Source organism: Camelus bactrianus, chromosome 4 (assembly GCF_048773025.1).
Source record: "Camelus bactrianus isolate YW-2024 breed Bactrian camel chromosome 4, ASM4877302v1, whole genome shotgun sequence".
Lineage (NCBI taxonomy): Eukaryota > Metazoa > Chordata > Mammalia > Artiodactyla > Camelidae > Camelus > Camelus bactrianus.
Window position 1 is genome coordinate 89,529,071 of NC_133542.1, and position 25,013 is coordinate 89,554,083.

At 33.8% G+C, this 25,013-nt stretch overlaps 1 protein-coding gene across 19 annotated transcripts in view; it reads left to right on the plus strand.

The window, feature by feature from the left end:
• LOC105078782 (G kinase-anchoring protein 1) overlaps positions 1–25,013 on the plus strand; it is a 134,706-nt gene that overhangs the window by 89,683 nt on the left and 20,010 nt on the right. For 17 of the 19 annotated variants that reach the window (XM_074363103.1, XM_074363108.1, XM_074363106.1 and 14 more), the window contains 3 exons: positions 5,910–5,987; positions 9,224–9,347; positions 11,654–11,676. In XM_074363103.1, the coding sequence (XP_074219204.1) occupies positions 5,910–5,987; positions 9,224–9,347; positions 11,654–11,676 (225 nt within the window). Of the gene's footprint in view, positions 1–1,836; positions 1,902–3,340; positions 3,409–5,909; positions 5,992–9,223; positions 9,348–11,653; positions 11,677–25,013 lie in introns of those variants that run through there. The other 2 variants (XR_012506761.1, XM_074363112.1) reach the window with 2 other exon arrangements.

A 25,013-nucleotide genomic window follows, 5' to 3' on the forward strand; every position in this document is an offset into this window, starting at 1 on the left:
TAACCTATTTACATGATGTTTTGTTCTTTTATGCCTCTATTAAATACATGTCATTAATAACCAAATCAAATGGATAATTTAATAAAAACAGTCAGTTTCTTTTTGTGTGTGTGGTATCCAGGAAAATAACATACTAAGAATATACTCCAGGAAATGCCATATGTATGAGAAATGAATAGTTACTTGCTTATGTGTTATATTGTCATTTGCTCTATTGGGAATAGGTATTTTTTTAGCATATGTTTGGCTTAATAGAGTGGCTATACCTATTGTGCTTGGGTTACCAGTTTTGAAAGAATTAGACTATATACTAAACTATGCTTTTAACAAACTATGTTGATCATAACATTTTCTATAGGATTTTGTAATGCCTCAGGCTAATCATTACAAGTGTCAGTTAAATGGTGTTTCCAGGCACTGGTATACTGGATAAATTGTCTTGTATTTTTCTAGGGGAGTTATTTGACTCTTTTTTTCCTTCTACAGCATTTATTATGACAAGTTTTTTCTGGTTTACATGTATTACTAATGTAGTGATCTACTTGTTTAGACAGTAATAGAATTTACCAGTGTCTTCACCAGAGAGACTTTCTGTCAGTGGCCCAAGGAGCACTGGAAAATTATAAAGAAAGACTACTCAATTTTGCACTGTAATAAATTCTGTGTAATGTGGGAATTTAAACACTGATATTTGATTGCCTTTCTTCCTACCCCCGTTAACTATGAAAAAGAAATAAATAGTCATCTTGGCCCTAATGCTATGTAAGAATATCATCCAAGGCTCAGGAACTTTGAGGAATTTTTGTGGGGTATACTGTTGATGCATCACTTAGGAAACCTGGTACCATCTTTGGAAATCTCACTTGTAGGAAAATAATCAAGGTCATGTGAAGTAGAGTAGATCCTGGGATAATTACACTGACAGGTGAGGAAGAGATAAGGGGAAGCCTTGGAACCGATGGACAGTATACCACCCGGCGTGTTTTAGTGTGTAGAATAATAGATTTTGAAAGTAGGGACCTGGCAGTGACTGTACTAGGCAGAGGCATACAGTTACAGTGGGTGTTCTCTCTGAAAAAGGTAGACAGCACTAAGAGAAACTGCAGGTTTTGAAGGCTGAGCTGTTCCAAAAGCTGGATACTGAAATCTTGCCTGTTATGTGGCTGCTTATTTTAAATACAAAAAAGAAATTATGCTAAGACAAATTTTCCTACTCCTAAATCATCAAAGTGATAATGTAAATTTACACCAGCAAAGCCCCAGCGTAAAAATCTGAGAGCTGGCATTAAACTGCAACCAGATAGACAGTAAGGAAGCATCCACTCCACCTACTTATGAGCAAACACTGGACCTTAGTTGATCTCATGTCAACTAAAGAAAAGTTTCTACCACATAAAAGGAAAAGAACTTTGTATTTAATGTCCAGAGTGAAAGCGTACTTTGAAAAAAGTTTGCTACGGGAAACAGAAATTGATTTTAGGCAGCATCTATTTTTTGCTTTGATAAAATCCAAGGAGCTCTAGAACATTTTGTAAAAGTCAAGGTGACAGTCATGTTATATAAAATGGTGAAATACTAGGCTGAGATGAAAAATTGGGTAAGAGAAATTGAAAGGGAGGTGGGGGAAATACAGAATTTCTTTGCAGAGATGTACGCATTAGAGGAGGTGTACATTTCACACTTGAGATGGGTGATTTTTATGTGATATGTGATATTTAAATATGTAAATTATATCTCAGTAAAGCTATTAAAAAAAAGATGAATAGGCCATGACTTTGATTTGATTGTACTCAGAATTTTTTTTTTTTTTACCATTTCTTTTAACATTGAATCAAGATCAAGAGATGTATTGTTCACCAACACCTCTTGCCTGGGACTAAATCTCTGTAGATGTTGTTCAGGTATAACCTCTTTTATTCATGATAGTGCATTAATATTACTGATTACAGTGTACCTTTTAAAATTTTACATCATGGCTCAAAAATAATGAATGAATAGAAAAATCTCTTCTCAGATTTTCAGTGATAAATTGATCAAATTTCATTGTGTATTTCTTCCTCTTGTTGTATTGAATCAAATGCCACACATCACTGGTTTTGTCCAGCTCTGAAGTGAAATCTTTTCTAGCACGTACACGACAGTAATTGGCATTTCACATTGCATCCTCCAGTCCATCTGAGAAAGGCATTTTGCTAATAGCTTGTTCTGTTTTTGTGTGTGTGTGTGTGTGTGAGCATGGTATTTCTCATTAACCTTGTGGCTGGGATAGTAAGTCTCTTGGTGATAGTTTGACTTGCACCTGGTTTCCCTATGAGGAGTGCAAGTTCAAATAAGTCCTTTGTGTTTTTTGGCTCTTTCTTTAACAATAAAATTCATCACTTTTTGTTCTGAAAAGCATTACTTGGTAGTTGTCTTGGAAAGACTCATGCAGGTCATTGTGCTTTGAAAGTGAAACAAAAACTGTAAATGTCTTTTGGCCACTGGTCTGACCATGTTTCATAGCAGGAAGCTGGGAATAGATTGATGACTCAATAAATCAAAATTTCAAATACTCACTATTTTCGTTTTCTATTTATAATTTTCCTTTTCAGCTGCTTATGTGATAGCACTCTTGTCCTGACACATACAGCTTTTATATTCTGTATTCACTATGTTAGAGTCCTGTTCATCTTTAAATTTATGGTATTTTTATAAGTTGCATTATTTACTGTTTTCATTACTGCTTTCCTTCAGTAAATCCTTGAACCATTTTTATTACTTTGAGATATAATAAAGCAAAGAAAAAATGCAGACTGAAATAAAGGTAAACAACACTCAAAGGACACGAAGATGCATTAGCTGAGTTGAACTGAACTTAATCATTAGTGTAAGCACATAGATACAGTTTTTGTAGAATATTGACAGCCTTTAAAATCATAATGTTAAATAAAACTATTAGAAGATTTCTGGGAAAATAATTTTTCTTTCCAAATTGGTGAAAGGTGTGTGGTCCACACTTTGAAAATCACTGAGTTAGAGGAGCAGAAGCTGCTACGGCTACTGTGACTGAACGCTTGGGTGCAGGTGTTAGATGTCTTCAGAATAATATTCTGTGTTGTTTCGTAATTAATCTGTTCCCATGGTGCCTATGAGAAATGAAGATCAGCTCTTCATTTTCAGTTTGATTTGCTTGGATTTAAAATGGATTAAACTTTTATGGTACTTTGACTTAAAATTTTTTAAAAATCTAGTTCCGAAATATTTACTTTTCATTTTCCATTGGTTCTTCATACTCTTTAAGTGGTCATAAACCCTTGAGCTATAGGTTTGTTTAAATAGAAAAAAAATGTTTTACTACTAGATGGGGAGTAGGAGGCAATGAAGGAAGCCAAGAGGAAGGGGATCTGAAGTACTCCATCTTGGGCACATGTAAGTATCTTCTCCAGTCCTGTAGGCCGTTTAGTGCCTACTCTTTCCTCTTTTTCTTCCTTTCCTCCTCCTCCTACAAGTACAAAGAAAATGATGAGGAATTCTCAATTTGCAACTTAAATATAAGGTACTTTTTAAAAATCATGGTTTTATTTGCATTTTCTTGTCCGGTGCCTGTCTTAGGCCCAGACTCTCCCCCCACCACAGTTCTGCCTTACATGTAGTGGTTAATTAAATTGACAGCTATATTTACAGCAGTCTTATGATGAACTAATTCTTTAATTAAGACATGTTTAGGGAATTTGGAATCACGTTTTCTTTCTCTTTCTTGATATTGTAATCTTGTGCTACCATTCTCCCTGTTATCTGGAGTCATAAATCTTATCTTTGATTTATTCTTCATATTTAATCAGTGTTCCTTTAAAATTTGGTCGTTCTTTGCTAAGATGTAGCCTTCTTTTGTTTTCTGCACTGCTGTGTTCTGGTCCAGGTTCCTATATGCTGAGACTACAGTGGTTTAGCCAGACTTATCAGTTCTTAGTTCTCATTCTTCTATTATGCCAGTTTATTGCTTTAAAATTACTTTTTATCAGTGTTCCTCTTTCATCTGACCTGAATCCCTAATTTTTAGGCAGTGTCTGGAATCTAATTCTACCCTACCTAAGCAATCTTATTTTCTACTATTTTCCAACATAGAGGAGGAGAATTCTAATTTACTCTGTGTAACTCTTGGGCCAGATAGGCAGTGTGCTAGGTACTTTACACATATTATAGCTTTAAATCTTCAAAACTACCCTGCAAGGTTGATGTTTCTATTTCTTTTTTAACGTATGAAGAAACTGAGATTCACAGAAGTTACATAACTTGCCCAACGTCACAACTAGCATGGGTGGAATAGGGATTTAAATTATCCACCTGTGTGATCTCCCAAAGCCTGTTTTCCCCACATCTCTCTTTTATTGTATAGAATTCATCTTTTATCAGGTATCCCATAATATATCTATTCTTAATATCATACCTTTGTTCACATGGCTTTTTCCTCCTGAAATTCTTCCGTTCCTTTTTCTACCTATCCAAATTATGTCTATCTATTAAGGACCAAGGTTTATTAGTTCATAGTGTCCAGTTCATTAATATTTTTCTAATTTTCAGCATATCCTTTTGAAACAGATCACTCCTTTTTGGAGCTGGTTTCTGTTTTAGTTTAGCTTTTTAAAAAATATTTAAACAACGGAAACAATTCTGAGTAACTTGGGCAAAAAATAATTTGCCAAAAGGATACTGAGTGATTCACAGATTTTAATTAAAAGCTAAATAAGTAGGCCTTGGGAAAAGTGGAAACTAAGGAATTCTAGGGTGCTCCGAGGCATTAACTAGTACTAGAACTATTACACTCACTTTTAGAGGCTATCAGGTGATTGAAACCCACTTGCTTTGTGTTTGTTCTCAAACTTTAATTCCTAAAAGAACAAAAAACAGTTGGATCCTTTGCTCCCACCCTGTCGTCGTTGGTGATGGCAGCTGGGATGTTTGTGTGGGTGTGGTAGCAGGTGGTATGCAGGGTTAGGTGACTGGCTGTCCTGCTAGAATTGTAGGACACTGGAATGAAGTGTAGTTATTCAGGGGAATAAAGGAAGGGATTATGGACAGACAAAAACAAGCGATGTCCATTAAATTTATGCTTTCATTATACAGTATGCATAGGTAGACACGTATATGTAAATGAATCCAGGATGTTTACTCCTGTCGTGTTGTATCTGTCCTGTATTCAGCTGCAGGCATAACTTATCCCCAAAGGTGGACAACCCAGAGTCCTGTTCAACTCCTGCAGCAATTCTTTTTGGCAGTTAGGAAAAGTAGTTCTTGGAGAGTAATTTTACTGGAGGGTGGTGGAAACTAGATTGTAAGAAGTTAAGGTGAGATTGACTGATGAGAAAGAGGAATCAAAAGATACAGATTACAAAGAATCATTCTAGAGTTACATGACTTTAAAGATAGGGCTGTCATATAAAAGGAATAAAAGGATAGCAGTAAAATGATGCTCTGGAATTATTCTGTAACACCAGGCATATACCAGGACAATTGGTCACAGTTATTTGAAGGTTCTGTACCTGTGGATTAGTCTGTATTAAGAAAATGGTGTGTTTTATAATATTTACTGAGTTTTCAGTATTCTTATATTTTTAGTAATAATCACTGTGACATTTTCTATGTCCTAAACTGGGTACCGTCTTTGACATCTATTACAGTGTCAATTTTTTTGTAAGATTTTTTTAAATTAAAGTGAAAAGATGATGTGATATACCACAGATAAGTTGAAAAGGAGGCAATAAAAATCTCAAAGAGTTCTCTCCTTTGGCATGAGTAGATAACTTTGGAGAACCCAGACTGTGTTTTTAAAGTATTTGTTTTTCTTTTCCTGTTTGTTTTGTTATGGTTATTTTGCTGATGTATTATAATGTTATCATATGTTTATTGTGAAACTTTCTTTTAATTTTTAGCTGACATCTGAAATGTTTGAAGCAGATCTTGAGAAGGCATTGTTGCTAAGTAAATTAGAATATGAAGAACACAAAAAGGTATTTACACATTTATCGATTTAAATATTTTAGGTTTTAGTGGTCAAAGGTTAGGATCAACCTTTCTCTGAATTTTGTGTGAAAGTTCTCCTTTGAAGTTTGTCTTAAAAATTCATTATTGCAACAAAGTATTATCATAAAGTTTTTATAAGATTTCTCTTCAAGTTTAGAGAGACAACAGAAACACGTGGACTAAGCTTTGTCTGCTGGTTTGGAATGTTAAGAAATTTCTCCAGCCAAGATGAAGGGAAGAAAAGAAGGGAAGTTAATAGCAGATGATTTACTTCAATATTTTAAATGAACATAGAAAACAATTAAATTTAAATTTTTTAAGTAGTTGTGAATACAGGGGCATCTATTAAGAGACCTTCTGGTAGAGATACACTACAAATTAGCTAAAGTAAATGGGAGGTCATTTCTGATAACTTGGGCTCTTGAACTCCGCTTTTGTCACTAACCTGTGATATTAGGCTATATGGTGAAGTGTATTCTACAAGTTGTAACTGTAGGAACTTAAGCAAAAAGTAGTGTTGGTTTCTAGTTTCTATATTTAAATCGAACATTTATGTTGTTTCTGTATTATTTAATATTTTGGTCCTTTACATATATTGGGAATTTTTTTTGGTCCATAAAATTTATTCAACTTGTGATTACTCAGTGGTTCATCATAATTGGCCTCTGGTCATACTTAAGGGCTTTAGACTATGTCATTGTACACTACTAGCTCCTTCACTCAAGATGAAAGAAAGAGAGGAATTAAAATTTACAGCAGATAATTTTGCTATTTATTTATACCTCAAGAGAAGAGGATAAAAGTTGTCGTTAGAGTGGATTTGGTACACTATGTATGTTGGTTTCATTTCCTGTGTCCATATTCCTGTTATCATGAATAATTAATAACATAATCCTTACTATTGTTCATTTAGACACAGAGATGGCAATTACAAAAGTGGGTATAGCTAGCTTTACTGTGATTTAATCATTTAGATGGACTTTCAGGTTACACTGGAAAAACACTCCTGGCTTGCTCGATTGGAGATAAAATTTATCAAATAGAATCTAGACATACATCTCATAATATTCTAAAGCTTACAGGGATTAGCTGTACCTATAGAGAAGGTGTAAAGTTGATGGTGTTGGTAAAATATGCTGTCAGCCAGTTTTCTTGGCACAGCCATAGTCCTGGTACTCATTGTTTTTTTTAGACTGTAACGACTCAGAGAATAAAGGAACTCCTTTTTATGCGATGCTAATTTGATGTGATTACACTGATGTAGCCATTGAGTTTTAAGTCAGTATTCCAGTAAAGAAATGATGCTTATTTTAGCCAAAGGGTTTTTATAATAATTAAAATTTGGGGTGGCATTTTCTATTCTGTCACTCATTTACCAGATATTTTTTTGAATAGCCAAACTTTGCTAGGCACACAATGCAAGGATAAAGACATCGTCCAAGCCGTTGAGTTTAGTGAAGGTAGACACACATATAATTGTAGTGTGTAGTATTGAGACATGTCTTTTCTCAGTGCAGTGGGAATTCAGGAAGATAGAATAATTTTCTGTGCCTTTGATGGGGGTGGGTTTTAGGAAAGAATTCTTTTTTTTTCATTTGATAAATTTGGCATGTTGTATTTATAAATTAAAGGTACACAGTGTGTTACTTTGTTACATGTATGTATTATGAGTGCCAGTAAAGCAGTATTTATCACATTACATCATTTTAGTATAATATTATTGAATGTATTCATTATACTGTACATTGGATCTCTGTGGCTTATTTACTGCTCATTACAAGTTTGTATCCTTAAACACCATCAGTCTTATCCTCGCACTCCCATCCCCTGGTAACCACCATTTTGCTCTCCGTTTTTTTTTTTAATAGATTTGACTTTTTTCTTAAGATTCCACATGTAAGTGATACCATATAGTAGTTGTCTTTCTCTGTCTTACTTATCTCACTTAGTGTAATGTGCTCAAGGTCTATCCATATTGTCAGAAGTCCAGGATATCTTGGTAAAAGATTCGTAAAGAGGAGTCATTAGATGTATTAGAAGTTCAGTGGTAGACAAGAGAAAGTAGGCATTCTCAGAGAAGGAGTGGCAAGTGTACAAGATATGTACATGTGAAAGAACATAGCATATTTGAAAAACTATAATTTCAAGACCTAGAGTTGCTGAAGATACTGCCACAAGGATAGTATATAGAGAACCTTGTGTACCAGGCTGAGGAGATTGAATTTTAGACATTTGTTGGCAGAGAACTATTGAATATTTTTAACTTTGAGATTGATTTCAGGTTTTCATTTTAGAGACTCATGCTGTAACAGTGTAGAAGATAGATGGAGGGGCTAAAATTAGAAGGTGTTGCAGTGTCAAGCAAAAGAGGATAGGAGAAATGACGGAAAGTGTGAAGGAAAAAGAATAGATTTATGATATCTTTAGGAGATAAACTCAACAAGATTTAGTCACTAATTTGCGTATAAAGTGTATAGGAGGAATAGATAAGGATGAGTGAGGTTTCTAGCCTAGAGAATTGTGTCGATGATAGTGGATGATAGTGGCATTAAACAAGATTTAGAGAGGATCAAGTAGGGAAGGCAGGGTGAACATACTTAGTTTGGAGATGCTTATTGAATATTCCAGTTGAGTTGTCTGTACATACAGAAGTCATCAGGTAGAACTTTAAACTTTGCATTTGAGGAACAATAGGTGTAAAGCGTAGGAATAGGTTAAGAGTGGAATAATGCTGAACAGCAGATGCATTTTTAAGAACAGAGTTGAGAAAAGAGAAGCCAGTGAAGGAGACTTAAGAATAGTGTCAGAAGTATGTTGAGAAAACCAAGAGATGCTTGAAAAAAATAATGTCTTCGGATTTGGTGTTGAAGAGGAGATTGACTTTAATTTTAGTATCAGAACAGTAGAAGCCAGATTTCAGTGTGAGTGAGAATGGAAATTGACTGTCAATAATTGTCTTAATTTTGGTCCTGAAATGAAGAGAATGGCAACTAGAAGTTGTAGACCAAGGTATACCTTTTTATTTTTATTTTAATGTTTAAGAGGCAAGAGATTGAGTATGTAAATAAACAGATATCTTTTTATACAGTTTGGCTAACCTTTTTGATTTTTTATTTGCCGTTTATCTTTAAAAAATAAAACTTTAAGAAACATATTACCTATTGGTGAGTTGATTTTACTAGTATAAGCCAAGCTTAATTATTGTTAATTAATTCTTTTTTAGGAATATGAAAATGCTGAAAATACTTCAACTCAGTCAAAGGTTATAAATAAAAAAGATAAAAGAAAGACCCATCAGGGAAAAGACAAACCTCTTACAGTATCACTAAAAGAGTTTCAATCTGAAGGTAATATATGTACAAAATCTGTTATGCTAGAGAAACTGTTCTAAGTCTTTTTATATGTAAGTTATAAGTATGTTTCTAATATTTAAAGTACATAAAGATTGTTTTATTAATTTGTTTCTTAGAATGTAAAAAATGTAAACCTGTTTGGAAAGAAACTGTTTGGGGGTTAAAGTAATTTAAATCAGTCATTAAAACCTCATAAACTTCAGAAAGAATTTATCTTTTTATATTTCTGAATTTGTCCCTTTTCTAAAACTCACTGAAAATAAAAATTGACATTTGTAGTTTTTGAGTCATCTTGAACAATATTACTGTTTTTATACATAAAGTGGTTTGGCTTACACTAGACCAGGAGTAGTATTTTCAGATTTCATCCATTATAGGTTAACGTCTTCAAGTTATCTGGAACTGTATCATAGAAAACTAAGATGTAAATTTTTAAAATGAGACTTACTACTAGAAATTTATAATATCCTTTGTATTGTTTTTATCGAACAGAGAAGATAGAAGGAAATTATACCATCCACCAAACTTTTGAAGACAGACCACAAAACACACTATTTTTGATGTGGGAAGTGGTGAAAACCTTAAGTCTGTGCTGTATATTATGGTGACTACTATTCATGTGTGGTAACTTAAATTTAAGTTAATTAAAATGAACTAAAATAAAAAACTTCTTAGTTGCACTAGCCACATTTCAAGTACTTAGTAGTCACGTGTAACTAGTAGCTTCTGTGTTAAACAGCACAAGTACAGAACATTACTGTCATCACAGAAATTTTTAATGAAGAGTTCTGTGCTTATACCAGTCATAACAACTGCATAACAATGAACAGCTGTTTGTTCATTGCCAGAGAAGTCTATTTGACTCTTACAAATTTAACCTTAATACATTGGACATTTGTTCCATAAGGATTAATAATACCACATCAATAATGGCAGAAAAAACCCGAAACAAGCCTGTCTGTGAAGTTAGGAATAAATTTGGAGGATTGTATTGCTTTCATTTAAGGATCAGGAAGGTTTTTCCTATAGCCTGTCTCTCTAGATTAAGTTGCTTTGTTTTGGGGTTAAAATTTCCAATTTTAATAAGAAAGATTTTATATAAGAATATCATCAAAAACTAGGCAGAGACATGAAAATAATGCTTTTTAAAACTCCTTAATACATTCTTCATATGTTTAAATACTATGTAAATTTATTAGATGCATAGAGAAAGACGTTAGTATGACACTGTTAAGGAGAAGCTGCACAACTGTTTCAAAACGTGATTAACACAGCATGATTCTTCCTCTAGTTTCTGGCATCATGTGGTACTCCAGGTAGGACATGCTAGAATGACTGTGTAGCCCTCGAGGATTTGGTAGTTTGATCTGAAACTTGTGATTTTGACATTTACTTTGCTGCATATGGACTCAGTTCTGAACAATAGATGTTTTAGGGAACCAGACCAGCTTTTAGGTTCTCAAGTACATTTCTTGTAAGAAACTATTCAGTTAAATTATTTTTAGTCCTTGGAAATGGAAGATTTCTGCTGTGCACAAGAAGCATTGTTAAATATTACATACCTTGATCATCTCCAATTTAAATAAGAACACTTGCTACCTTTTTACTATAGTTTGAACTTTATATCTGTGTGGATTCCCTATGTCTTCCTTTTCTCATTTTGTGATCACTTTCCAGAAATACTGTATTGTTACTAAGTCAGTGATTTGTTAAATCTAGATATAGTTATGCTGGTTTTTTGTATTCATTTATAAATATATATATCAATTTTTAGGATTTTTTTCATAGTATTATCAAGTGACTATGATACATATTTTTAAAATAAAAAAGAAAAACTAGTTAATAGTTTTAAAGGACACAAATTACTATTCTGCCTTTTATTTTACTCCACAAGGGCAGTGATCTGTCAGCTTTTGTAGTAACAGTACTCAGCGATTTGATTTTAGACATACTTGTCCCCCTTCAAGTTCTTCCTCCCCCAATTATGTGAAGCTAAAAACCTAAAATATATGGAATTCAAATGTTTAAAATTTAGTAATACCCTTTGGTGTGGATGGCATATGCTTAGATATAAGTCCTTACACTGAGCAAACTAATAATTATGTGGTAAATTTTAACATCTTATCCTTAGAAACATAAATCTGACATGAGTCCTGGACAACCCCCAAATGATTTCTGTAACTCTTATTATAATTTTGAAATTCTTTTCAGTTACTTTGTTTAAGTATTTTATATATTGAAATATTATTATATGTTAATATCTTTCAGTAAAGTCTGACCATTTTTTTCTCCATTTACAGATCACAATAGTAAAAAGACTGAGGTAAGTTATTAGAACCATCTTTATTCTAGGAAACACTTGATGATTTTAAGAGTAATACTTTAGAGTTTAGAAATGAGTTTTTTGAGACATAACCATTTAGAGGACAACATAGGTTTCTCATGAATGAACACAGTCATGTTTTTGGCAGGATATAAAGTATATTATAATAGAGTAAAAATGTTATTTGTATGAACTATAATATCATTTGACACCAGCATCCTAATTTGTGTGTGTTTAAAGGTTCCCACATATAAGCTTAAAATTTTAGGGAGAAGTGGTGTAACATTCTAATCTTTATTCAAAACATCATGAAACCATGTCTCAAGATATTTTGGAATTAGGGAAATTGTGAGGTAAGCTGTGATTCTGTAGTTTATACCTATGGATAAGGTTAGCCTGATCATGTACTTCTCTGACCATTCACCATTAGAGGGTAGTACAGCCTACACATAATTTCCTAGTGTTCTGTTACTTTTTTTTTTTTTTTTTTTAAGACTAACACAGCCTCTAAACCTTTTAGAATTGGGAGATACTGCTATAAAATATCTTCTAATATTGAGAAAGGTACTAATAAATTGTGAGAATTCTTTTGACTTCATTAGGTGGTAATTTGAAAGTTTCATTACTCTTCTGTTACGTGTGTATTCATGTTAGTAATTCCAGTAATTGTTTTTTTTTAAATGGTCAGATGTTCCTTGATTTCAATTTAGAATACATATATGGTTTCGACAGTTTTTTGTTGTTGTTGTTTTAGGTGTTTGCTTGACAGGTCAGGGAAGTGAAATCCGTGTCTAAGAAAACCACATCTAAATAACTCTGTGACTGTATTAATAATACAGTCCTCAACTGTGCACACAAGCACAAAATTGATTTGTTGTTAAAATAGTTGGTAGAAATTCTTCTAAAGTTATTTACAAACCACTGTTGCCATTTCTTAGATTAAAATTTATGACTACAATTATAGACTGAGTATTAATTTTATGTTTGAAAGTGTAAAACATGTACTTTTTGACTGATTTCAATTTTTTTCTCATTACCTTATTTGGAGGAGTTTTATGCAAATGAGAAAGCAGATGCAAATTGTATACCCCTGTTCCTAAGAGACTACCAGGAACTGTTAGTGGAGGGAAAAATAATTTTTATATGCTATTTATGCTTAGTTTTTCCTCTTCACTAATTTGAAAAAAAAAGTAGACTGACAGAATCTCATCTATTTAATATATTTAATCCGAGTTGTATTTAAACAAGCATGGGTGTGGGACATATATTTTGTTTCTCATTATAGTTTTAAAGCTGTTTTCTGCCATCTATTATTAGAAAACTTGATATGTAATAAAATTCACTTTGAAAAATCTTAGTGATTAAGACATTTTATACATTTGTAAATGCAGTCTAATTATAATTTATTTCCTACGTAACTATTTTAAGACATTGGTCAAAAGAATATGTAGTTCACATTATCCTTTGATTCTTGTTTAAAGTATACCAGAGTTATGTTCCATTTCCGTTAGGGGTATTACTTTCTCTGGAGTTGAGTAAGTGTGCAATGGTTATGCCATTGCTGTAGGAATTTAGAAAAACTCTTTTTCAGAGAGTTCAAAAATAAGTCTGAAAAAAAAATTCTAATTTCAACTTTACAGTGAAATGTTTTCTACTCCTAAAAATGTTCTAATTTTTGTTACATTTTATACTCAATAATTGACTTAATTCTTTCCATCTTTAGTATGTTACTTATTCCAAGAGAATTTCTTTTTCATGGTTACTGTAAAATTCCTAACCTCTGTTGAGAACAGAGTGCATTGCGCCTTAGTCATCCCCTTTTAAGTCAGATCTTTACTGGATAAAATTTAAACGAGATTAGAGTTTTTACTTTTTTTTCTGAGTAATGATGAGTACTTGAACTGTCTGTGTATTTCTCAGACTGCTAGCTAAAACATGTTCTCAGCTTAATTTCATCATTCCCCCTTTTCTTTCTCCATCCATCTTGGTCATGTGTTATTCTCAGTGTTTTCTCTTCAGTCCCAATTCTTTGTGATCTCTCTCACCCTAAAACAATTAGAATAAAAATGACTCTTGCAGGAGTAGAAAATGGGAGCAATTAAATTTTCTTCTTTACATGTCCAGGAGATGTAACACTATTACACCAGTACCCTCCCTATCATTCCCTATAATGGTCAAGAAGATCTCAAGAGAAATCTAGACAAAGAAAGTGAATAATAGAATAGGTGCTTGTACATACCTCTTAAAAACCTCAACTAATCATGCCTTTAATGAACATTATTTGATCCTGAAAGTTGTTTGTTTCAAATTTTCAGTTGCCTCCTTTTTAAACGCAGTGCTGTTGGGTGGAGTATCTCATAGCAACTCCCTTCTCTTTAGTCCACTTTCATCAGGCCCTCCCAACTCCAGTCCTTCTAATGCCATTCAGTAACGTCAAACTTTTAGTGATCATCATGTGCCTTGATGTCTGAAAGGCCAAGTCGTCAATATGCCTAAATGCACCATTTCTAGAAAAGTAACCAAGAAGTTGTAACGGTGGTTGCCAAAGAGTGGGGAAGGAGGGGTTACTGGGACAGGGATAGGAGAAGGGCTTGCCTTTCACAGTGTAAATTTTTGAATTTTCTATCATGTCTGTGTACTTACTACCTGTTAAAAAATTTACGTTAAAAATAGAAAGCATTGGCACTGCATTGTACACTTGTAATTTATATAGTATTGTATTTCAACTATGTATCAATAAAAATAATAATCAAGGTTAAAAAATAAAAAGCACTGAGAGAAAAGGGTGAGAGAGGGAACCAGGGAACAAATCTGGTCACATCTGGCTGCACAGCCTATCTCCTTTTTATTGCACTATGCTTTCAGCATGTCTACTGTGGATATGTGAGGCTGTGGAAATAATTTATTCATTTGAGGCCCTAATTATATTAGCTGAAAAGTAAGATGGGATCTGTTGATTTCTAAAATTATGATAAATCATCAATGTGTGATTGAAATAAATATTATATGCCGAAAAGTGAACCCTATTACACTACCAAAACAGAAGAGAATAGTAATAATAGATCATTAAATTTTAAAAGCAAATAAATTCTCTCTAGCTTTTAAAAATCTCACCTAAAATCTGGTGCTACCTAAGCAATTCAACCTATATACTACTGCTCTCAGTGTCCTGAATCTATTTTTGTTCACTTGCCTTTTCTTATTTGTATTTATTATACTTGTTTGCTCTCTATAGTAACAGGTAACAGAAGCCAAACTCAATTCATCAAAAGCAAAAAAGAGACACTTACTTAGTTCATATGCCAAGCCATGGAGGAAAAGGAAAGAGCTGGCCTCATAGTTGGCTGAAGCCACGGGTTTATATAGCTTTAGAACTCTTCATTTTGCGCCCAAGTCTCAGTTGCCATTTATGGCTTTACCTCATAATAGTTCACATGATTACTGGGGGATCTTGCAGTTACATCTTTACAAGATTTCCTGTAAAATGTTAATTAACTTTTGAATCAAGTTCAGTTTGTTTTGTTTTGGGTTTTTTTTTTTTGTTTTTTTGAGGAGATGAGGGAAGCAAAAGTATTTCCTGTGTGGTGTGTCACACTTCCTCTCATATCAGCATCAGGGAACATAGACTGTCTGGTTATTGTTATGATGTGAAAGTTGATCAGTGGTTCTACCATTCTCCAATAAAAGGAACCAGGATTCCTTGAAAAAATGGCTCTTCTAGAGCTGCAAGAGAGTATATGTAAGACGAGCCTGGAGCATCTGGTAGTGCCAGAAAATAAGGAAGTACTCAAAAAATAAAAGGACAGGCACTTGGGGGCTGTCAGAGGAACATAGGAACCGATGTGAAATACCTCCAGGGGCCAGAGCTGGGACAATTTGAGAAACAAAATAAAATCTGTGAGTCAACACCAATATAAATAAGTGATTTGAATAAATTAGTGGGACACAAGAGACAATCTCCCATACAGAAAATTCCAAATAATTTAGGCAGATATTCCTCCTCCAGGAGAGGGAGCTTAACTCCCTCCACTTCCCTTGAGTGTGGGCTACACTTAGTAACTTGCTTCCAAAGAGTAGAATACAGAAAGGGAGGGAAAGTAACTTTACACTGGAGAAACCTGGCAAACACAACCTTGAGCAGGTGATCAATGTTAATACTATTAGTGATAATTCATGTTAATAGTATGTACCCTTGATATGATGTGATGAGAATAACCTATTCCTCTGTGGTTTGCCCCATAAAAATACATGTCTAATTATGAGAAAAATATCCAGCAAACCAAAATCGAGGGACATTCTACAAAATACCTGACCATTATTCCAGTATTCCTTGAAAATATCAAGGTCATCAAAAACAAAGGCTGAGGAACCATCATGGACCAGAGAAGGCTAAAGAGACATGATAACTAAATGTAATATATCCTGAATGGGATCTTGGACCAGAAAAAGAACATTACGAGAAACTAGTCCTAGAGAAATATGAAAAAAGTGTGGAGCATAATTATAGTAATGTACCAGTGTTGGTTCCTTAGTTGTAACAAATGGCACCATAGTAATGTAAGATGTTATCAACAGGGGAAACTGGGTGAGAGACAGATGGAAACTCTGTACTATCTGCAGCTTTTCTGTAAATCTAAGACTATTCTAAAAAGTTTTTTTAAAAAATTGATCAGTGGGTTCAGGTGTTGTGAGCCAATATAACATTTCCCATCAGACTTTCATGCAATGCTTTTAGCAGCTAATAGTGACTGATCCATTATTTCTTTAGATCTCACTCTTCATTAAATTTAAATTTTTACTTCAGTAATACATACGTATGGTAATAATTGAATGATAGGGCTTATGAAACCGGTAGTACCTCAGCTATTGCCCTTCTCTTACTACATTTTAAAATCCTCGAATTTCAAGATTGACTCTGTGTCAAGCCATGCAAGAGTATTTATAGAGTTTTTCTGAACATGCTATATTTTTTCATACTACCTTGCCGCCTATGTATTCTTCCCTTCCGACTTTCTCAGTGGTGTCTTGTCCATGAATAGTAGTTAGTTCTTGTGAGGGGGAGGGAAATCGGGAACAACCTGTGTTGCCATTTTGGTGACATCATACCCCTTCCATCTTTCTTTATTTGGCTAACTAACTATGCTTCAGAAATAGACCAAAGAGTCACTTTTTCCTGGAAGGGTTTCCTAATCATAGTCTTATTTAGATTCCCAGAACACCCTGTGTATACTCATGGCACTCAACACCCTGTTTAATCAGGGTTTTGCTTCTTCACTAGTATTTGAGTTCTTGGAAGTCTGGGGCCATATGCTTTTGATTTAGTTTCTCTGGTAGTCCTGACTCCTTTCACATAGTAGATATTGTAAATGAATATTGGTTGATGAGTGAATGTTCAGCCTTCTTACTAAAACTTTCTATAGCCTTTTTTGGTCTGCTTCTCCTGTATATTTTTATAACACTGCAACAGAGGCACATAGGTTTTAATTCCTCTGCCAGTTCAACTTCAAGACTTGAATCCACTGGGGTCTATTCTAGGGGAGAGAAGAAAGTAGACTTACCCCATATATAATGTAGTCTTTAACATGATGCTCATATATCATTATTTAGACTTCTTCTTGGAGTAAGTTCAAAGCACTCAAGTGTGGCAAAAGAGAAATAGCACATGTAGCCATCAAATTTTACAATATTTCCATCATCCCCCAAATAAACCTTGTGCCCATTACCAGTCCACTTCCCATACCCCTTTTGCCCTGCCCAACCCTGCCTAAGCAACCACTAATCTACATTCTGTTTATGTATATTTGCCTATTCTGGACGTTTTGTATAAATGGAATCATACAATATGTGGTCTTTTGTGACTTCTTACACTTAGCACGATGGTGCTCCCCTTGATCTATAACAGAGTGATATGGAGTATTACTATGAAAAGGATGAACCTTTTAAAGTAAGTTGGTTTCGGGGAGCCCACTGAATATATTTATGGAAAAAAGGTTGGATTGTTACTTCACATCATACACAAAAATTCATCCACAGTGCATCAGAGACCCAAAAGTCAAAGGCAATGTTACAAATCTTTTAGGTGCAAATATAGGAAGAATATGTTTATGACTTTAGGGTAGGAAAGACACAAAACCCACTGGCTTTAAATTTATGCATTAAATCAAGGACTTCTTTTCATCGAAGTATGTTAGGAAAGTGAAAGGATGATCTTCAGAGTAAGAAAAGATTTTTTTCCAGAGAAGAATTCAACCGAAGGACAAGTGAAAAAAGACATACTCACAAAAGAGGATATTTCATGGTGTAAAAAGATACAAAAAGATGTTCAGCCTCATTTGTAATCAGGGAAATGCAAATTAAAATGACAATGAGAATATTATTTACCCTCTAGGTTAGCAAAAATGAAAGTCTAACGATTTGAAGTGTTGGTGAGGATATGGAATAATGAATTGCACACTGCTTCTGAAGAGGTAAACTGTATTAAACAGTTTGGTTCAACATAGTATTGGAAGTCCTAGCCAAAGCAGTCAAGAAAAAGAAATAAAAGGCATCCAGATTGGAAAAGTAGTAGTAAAACTGTCACTATTTGCCAATGTCATGTTATTACAGGTAACCCTTGACCAGTGCAGAGGTTAGAGGTGCCAACCCTCTGCACAGTCAGAAAAGTCATGTGTAGTTTGTAGTTGGCCGTCTGTATATGGGGTTCCTCCATATTAGAGGTTCCTCTGTATTTGGACTTCCACATCCACAGATTCAACCACCTACAGATCATATAGTACTGGAGTATTTATTATTGAAAAAAATTCGCATATAAGTGGTCCCACATAGTTCAAACTCAATTGCTCAAGGGTTAACTGAAGACTTCACTAAAAAACTGTTGAAGCTAATAAATGAATTCAGTAAAGATGCAGGAGACAAAACCAATATACTGAAATCTCTTGCATTTCTATACACTGATAACCATCAGAAAGAGAAATTAAGAAAACAGTTCCATTTGCAGTTGCATCAGAAAAATATAATACCTAGGAATACATTTAACCAAAGAGGTTAAAGACCTGTATACTGAAAATTACACTCATACCTAGGAGATAATGCTAGTTCAGTTCCAGACCACTGCAATAAAACAAATACTGCAGTAAAATGAGTCACATGAATTTTTGGTTTCCTAGTGCATATAAAAGTTATGTTTACACTATAGTGTAGTTTTGTTAAGTGTGCAGGAGCATTGTGTATTAGAAATGTTCATACCTTAATTAAAAAATATTTTATTGCTAAAAAAAAAATGCTAACCATCATCTGACCACAGAAGGTTGCTAGAAACCTTCAATTTGTCAAAAACATAATTATCTATGGAGCACAATAAAGCAAATCACAATAAAATGAGGTATGCCTGTATTCTGATCCATTGGTTGATTTATTCCTGTCCTAATGTTGCAATCTGTACATCACATCATAATGTTTTATGTATGAAAAAGCAAGGGACAGCTGTTAGTCATATTAAGAAAAAAATCAGTTGGATCTCTACCTTCTGTCACACTTTAAAATCTGTTCTACATAGATTAAATACTTGTATGTGAAAGACAAATTCTACCACCTTTAGAAGTGTAAAATATAGGAGAATATATTTCTGACCTAGGGGTAGGGGAAAACAACAAAAACACTATAAAATGAAAGGTGGATAAATTGGATGCCATTCAAAATAAATAACTTATTTTCCACAAAAATACTAAAAAGAAATTTAGAAGACAAGGCACAAATTGAGAGAACCTATTTTCAAAACATAGAACTGGATTAGTGTCCAGATACAGAAAGAACTATCACATGGTTAAAAAAGAGATTGCCGTCTTGTTTTCTTTCTTTCTCATAGTTTAGAAATTTTAAAAAATAGCCAAGAAACATCAGGCATTTTACAAAACCGGGAAATATGAATAGCTAAAGACATGAAAAAAAAGGTCTAACTTTGCTACTATTGGAGAAATGCAAGTTAAGACCACACTGAGATACTGTTTTTTCCCTATTCAACAGATAGTCAAAAATTAGGAAGTTAGAAAATACCAGGATTCAGATGTTACAGATCAGTGGAGTTATGGATTAATGGGAATGTAAATTTCTAAAAATATTTTGTATAAGTTTGGTGTTCTTGGAAAGTTGAATGTACATTTTAACCCAGGAGTCAGTAAAAATTTTCTGTAAAGGGCCAGGTAGCAAATATTTCAGACTTTGGAGCATATCAGATCTCTGTCAAAGCTCCTGAACTCTGCCATGTACTACAGAAATAGCCACAGGCAGTAGATAAATGAATAAGCATGGATGTGTTCCAGTAAAACTTTATTTACAAAAAACTGCAGCAGGCCCCTTTCGGGCCATAGTTTGCTGACAACTGATATAACTTAAGATTTGTCAGTTCTCTTATTAGGGATACATGCCCTAGAGAAACTTGCCCATGTATCGTGAGAACTGTGTACAGGAATGTTTATAAATGTGTAATAGCCCAGGCCAAAAAAAAAAAACAAACCTTTGAAAAAAATCCAAATGTAGATGTTCAGTAGAATGGATAAATTTAAATTATAATAACAATGGTTTATACAGTAATGAAAATGATTATGTAACTCTAGGCAACAAAATGGATCAATCCAAAAGAGAATGTTGAGTGAAAAAGTCTTAGAAGACTTTATCAGAGTGATACTAATTTAACAAAACTTAAAATCAAGCAAACTACTCCTGCCAAAAATCTTTAAGCTATATATACATCAAGTCGGAAGATCTGACTTCCATTTTACAGGAAATATAGGGATTAGATACCTAGTGGAAGCAATCAGGCAAACCTAGAAGATGCATATTTTGTAGAACAACTGGCCTGATCTCTTCAACAGGAAAGTATTATGAAGAAGAAAAGGTGGAGTGTGGGGAGGGGATGTTGTGGATTATAGAAGATCTAAGAAATGGCCAATGTAATGTTTAGACCCTAATTAGATTAGCAATAAAAGATATTTCTATACAATTGAAGAAATTTAAATATAAACTAGGTATAAGATGATGTTAAGGAATATCTTTGTTAGATGTGCTGACATTTTGGTTAAATCAGAAAATTTATTTTTTTGTAGCTAGTTACATGTGAATTTTGAGATGAAATGTCATGTCAATACTTTAAAATACCTAAGCAAAAAAGGGGGTGGGATAAATTGTTAAGGATTTACAATTAAGGTTTAACAGTTGTTAAATCTAGGTGTAGAGTATTTGAGCAAAAAATTTCATAATATAAAGTAAAACAAGCAAAGTGAAAATAGAACCCTGATACATCTATAGAACAATAAAAGATGGAAATGGTAAACACTAAATTTGTATTAGCAGTTATTTTCAATGGAGAGTACGTGGTATAGGTAATAATCTAGTTTTTAAGCTAAATAGTGCAAACATGGGTGTCCTTTTAAAAAAAAATCTTTATTTAGTTATAATTTACATACCATAAGATTCAGCCTTTGTTGAGTATATAATTCAATAATTTATAATAAACTTAAGTAACTGTGCAACCATAACCATGGTCTAAATTTAGAACATTTCTATCATCCCCCAAATTTCCCTCAGATCCATTTGTAGTCAGTTTCTACTCCACCTTCAAACCCTGGCAACTGCTAATCTAGTTTTATGTCCCTATAGATTTGCCTTTTCTGGTAATCTAATGTGAATGGACTCATATAATATGCATTCGTTCATACACAGCTTCTTTCACTTAGCATAGTGTTGTTGAGGTTTATCTGTGTTCTAGCAGGTGTCAGTAATTCATCTCACTTTATTGCTGAATGGCATTCCATTGTATAAATGTTGTTTATTCACCAGTTGATGGACATTTGCTATGAACATATGATACATATCTTTGTGTGGAGGTGTTTTCATTTCTCTTAGGTGGATACTTAGGAGTGAAGTTGCCGGGTTGTATTGGTAATTTATGTTAAACTTTTATGTAAGTGTTTTGTCAGGCTGTTTTTCAAAGTGGCTATACTATTTATCATTCCCACCAGTAATGTTTGAAGGCTCCAGTTTCTCCACATCCGTGCCAGTACTTAATATTGTCTATTGTTTTGATTATAGCCACACTAGTGACTGAATGAGGGCTATCCCATTTTAATTTGCATTTACCTAATGACTGGTGATTTTGAACATGATTTTATTTGCTCATCAGCTATTACATCTTCTCTGAGGAAATGTCTATTCATATCTTCTGCCCATTTTTAAGTGTGTTGTCTTATTATTGTTTTGTAAAGTTCCTTTACTTATTCTGGATACAGGTCTCCTGTCATATGTATGATTTGCGAGTATTCTCTCCCAGACTGGCACTTGCCTTCTTACTTTCTTAGTGTCTTTTGAAACATAAAAGTTTTAAATTTTGATAAAGTCTAGCTTATTAATTTTTTTCTTTTATGGATCATGCTTTTGGTGAACATTTAACTATTTGCTTAACCCAAAGTCACAACAATTTATTCTAATTTTATGGTTTTAATTCTTCCCTTGAAGTCTATGCTCCATTTTTTTCTTTTTTTTTCCCATTGTGGTAAAATACACATAAAATTTACCATTTTAACCATTTTTAAGTGTACAGTTCAGTAGTACTAAGTACATTCACATTGTACAGCCATCACCATTCATCACTATAATTCTTTTCATCTTGTAAAACTGAAAATCTTTACCTGTTGAACAGTAATTCCTCATTTTCCTCTCCTCCCAACCCCCAGCAACCACCATTCTACTTTGTCTCTATGACTTTGACCACTCTGTATACCTAGTGGAATCATACATATTTGTCTTACTGTGGCTGACATTTCACTTAGCATAATATCCTCAAGTTTCATCTGTGTTATAGCATTTGCAGCATTTCCTTTGTTTTTGTGGCTGACTGATATTCCATTGTATGTATATACTGCATTTTGCTTATCCATTCGTCTGTTGATGGCCACTTGGGTGCTTCCATGTTTTAGCTATTGGGAATAATGCTGCTGGAACGTGGGTGTACAAGTACCTCTTTGAGACCCTGCTTTCAATTCCTTTCAGAATATACCCAGAAATGGAATTCTGGATCATATGGTAATCCTATTTTTAATTTTTTGAGACACCATCATTCTGCTTCACGCAGCAGCTATACCATTTTACATTCCCACCAACAGTGTAAAAGGGTTTCAGTTTCTCCACATCCTTGCAAATATTTGTTTTCTGGGTTTTTTTTTTTTGACAGTACCTATCTTGATGGGTCTGAGGTAGTATCTCATTGTAATTTTGATTTGCATTTCCCCAATAATTAGTGCTGTTGAGCATCTTTTCATGTGCTTATTGGACATTAATGTATCTTTGGAGAAAAGCCTGTTCAGATCCTTGGCTCATTTTAAAATTGTGTTGTTTGGGTTTTATTCTTCTTGTTGTGTTACTGAGTTTTAGATGTTCTCTATATATCCTAGATACTAATCCCTTATCAAGTATACGATTTGCAGATATTTTTTTCCCGTACAGTGGGTTGACTTGGTTATGGTGTATAATTCTTTCAATATGCTGCTGAATCCTGTTTGCTAGTAGTTTGTTGAGGATTTTTGTATTTTGATGTTCATAAGGGATATTAGTCTGTAGTTTTCTTGTAGTGTCTTTGTCTAGCTTGGATATCAGGGTTATGCTGGCCTCATAAAAAGAGTTATGAAGTGTTTTCTCTTCTTAGGCTGAAAAGAAATTTTATGCCTTAAAAAAATCGAGGACAGAGTACCCTTTGGGGTAGGTGTGCTAGTATTGGTAGCAGCCATCAAAAAACAGGACATTGGCTAGAACTGCAGTCTTTAAAGAAGTGAAATCCAGACGCTGATTAGTTGCCATTATCATGCTATACCTTCCACAGAAGCTCAGCAGTGTTTTAAGCATTGCTGTATTTATTGCTTAAAATGAAATCATACAAAATACCGGAAGTATCTTATAAAGCAGTAGACTTAAGAGTTATATCTGTACCACTTAACAATAGAATGACTCATGGGCAAGTTACGTCCCTTTCCTGTGGCCATGATTACTTTGTGGGGAAATTATTCTTGCTCTTTCAATTTCTTATGGTGCTAATGAGATTCAAATAAAGGGATGTTTCTGTAAGAACTTTGCAAAATATAAAGTGCTGTACAAACATTTTAAATGTTGTTATATATTAAGCACTGATACATACATTTTTTTTCTTTCAAACACCGTAAGATAATGTGAAAGGAAAAGGATGAACAGTCGTTGAACTGTTGGGTCATTTGGTCACAAATACATTTGAAATGGATAAAACTGGGACTGTTAAAGCTCACAAATGTGGGACATAGGTAAAACCAACGGGAGTGAGAGGAACACTTTTTTCAGTCTCTGTCTTATAACAGGAAGTTAGAAAGGAAATGATGCTTCTCTTGGAGAGCTATAAAATCTCTAATTTTATATAATTGAGTAGACTGTGATAAAAAGAGATTTTTATCTCTTTATCACAGGTGTGTAGAATTTATGTAAACGTTATTTTTAAATATATTGTAAAAGATTGGGCAATACAAGTCTTCTGTATTTAAGACAGTGTGGTATGGCATAGGGATAGACGTAAAGGTTGACAGAATAAAGAGTTCAGAAAGAAGCCCTTCAATATATGTTCAGTTGATTTTGGACAAGGGTGCCAAGAAAACTCATTGGGAAATGAATAGTCTTCTTAACAAGTGATGCTGGATACCCACATGCAGAAGAATGAATTTGGACCCCTTCTTTACACTATACACAAAAAAAACTCAAAATGAATTACAAACCTAAATTTGTAAGAGCTAAAACTGAAGCTCTTAGAAGAATATATATGAATAAATCTTTGTGACCCTGAATTAGGCAGTGGTTTCTTGGATAAACTGAACTTCATCAAAATTAAAAACTTTTGTGATACAGAGATAGATACACTATCAAGAATGTGAAGACAACCCACAGAATGGGAGAAAATATTTGCAAATCATATATCTGCTGAAAGACTTGTATCTAGAGTATATAAAGAACTCCTACAACTTAGAAATAAAAAGTAACTCAGTTAAAAATTGGGCAAAGGGTCTGAGTAAACATTTGTCCGAAAAGATCACAAATGTCCTATAAGCACATGAAAAGATGCTCAGCACAATTAGCCATCAGGGAAATGCAACTCACAATCACAGTGAGACACCACTTCATACCCACTAGGGTGGCCATAGTCAAAAAAGATACATACTAAGTGTGAGAATATGGAAAAATCAGAACCCTCATACATCAATATGTTGATAGGACTGTAAAACAGTATGGTTGCTTTGGAAAACCGTCAGGCAATTTTTCAAAGGGTTACACAT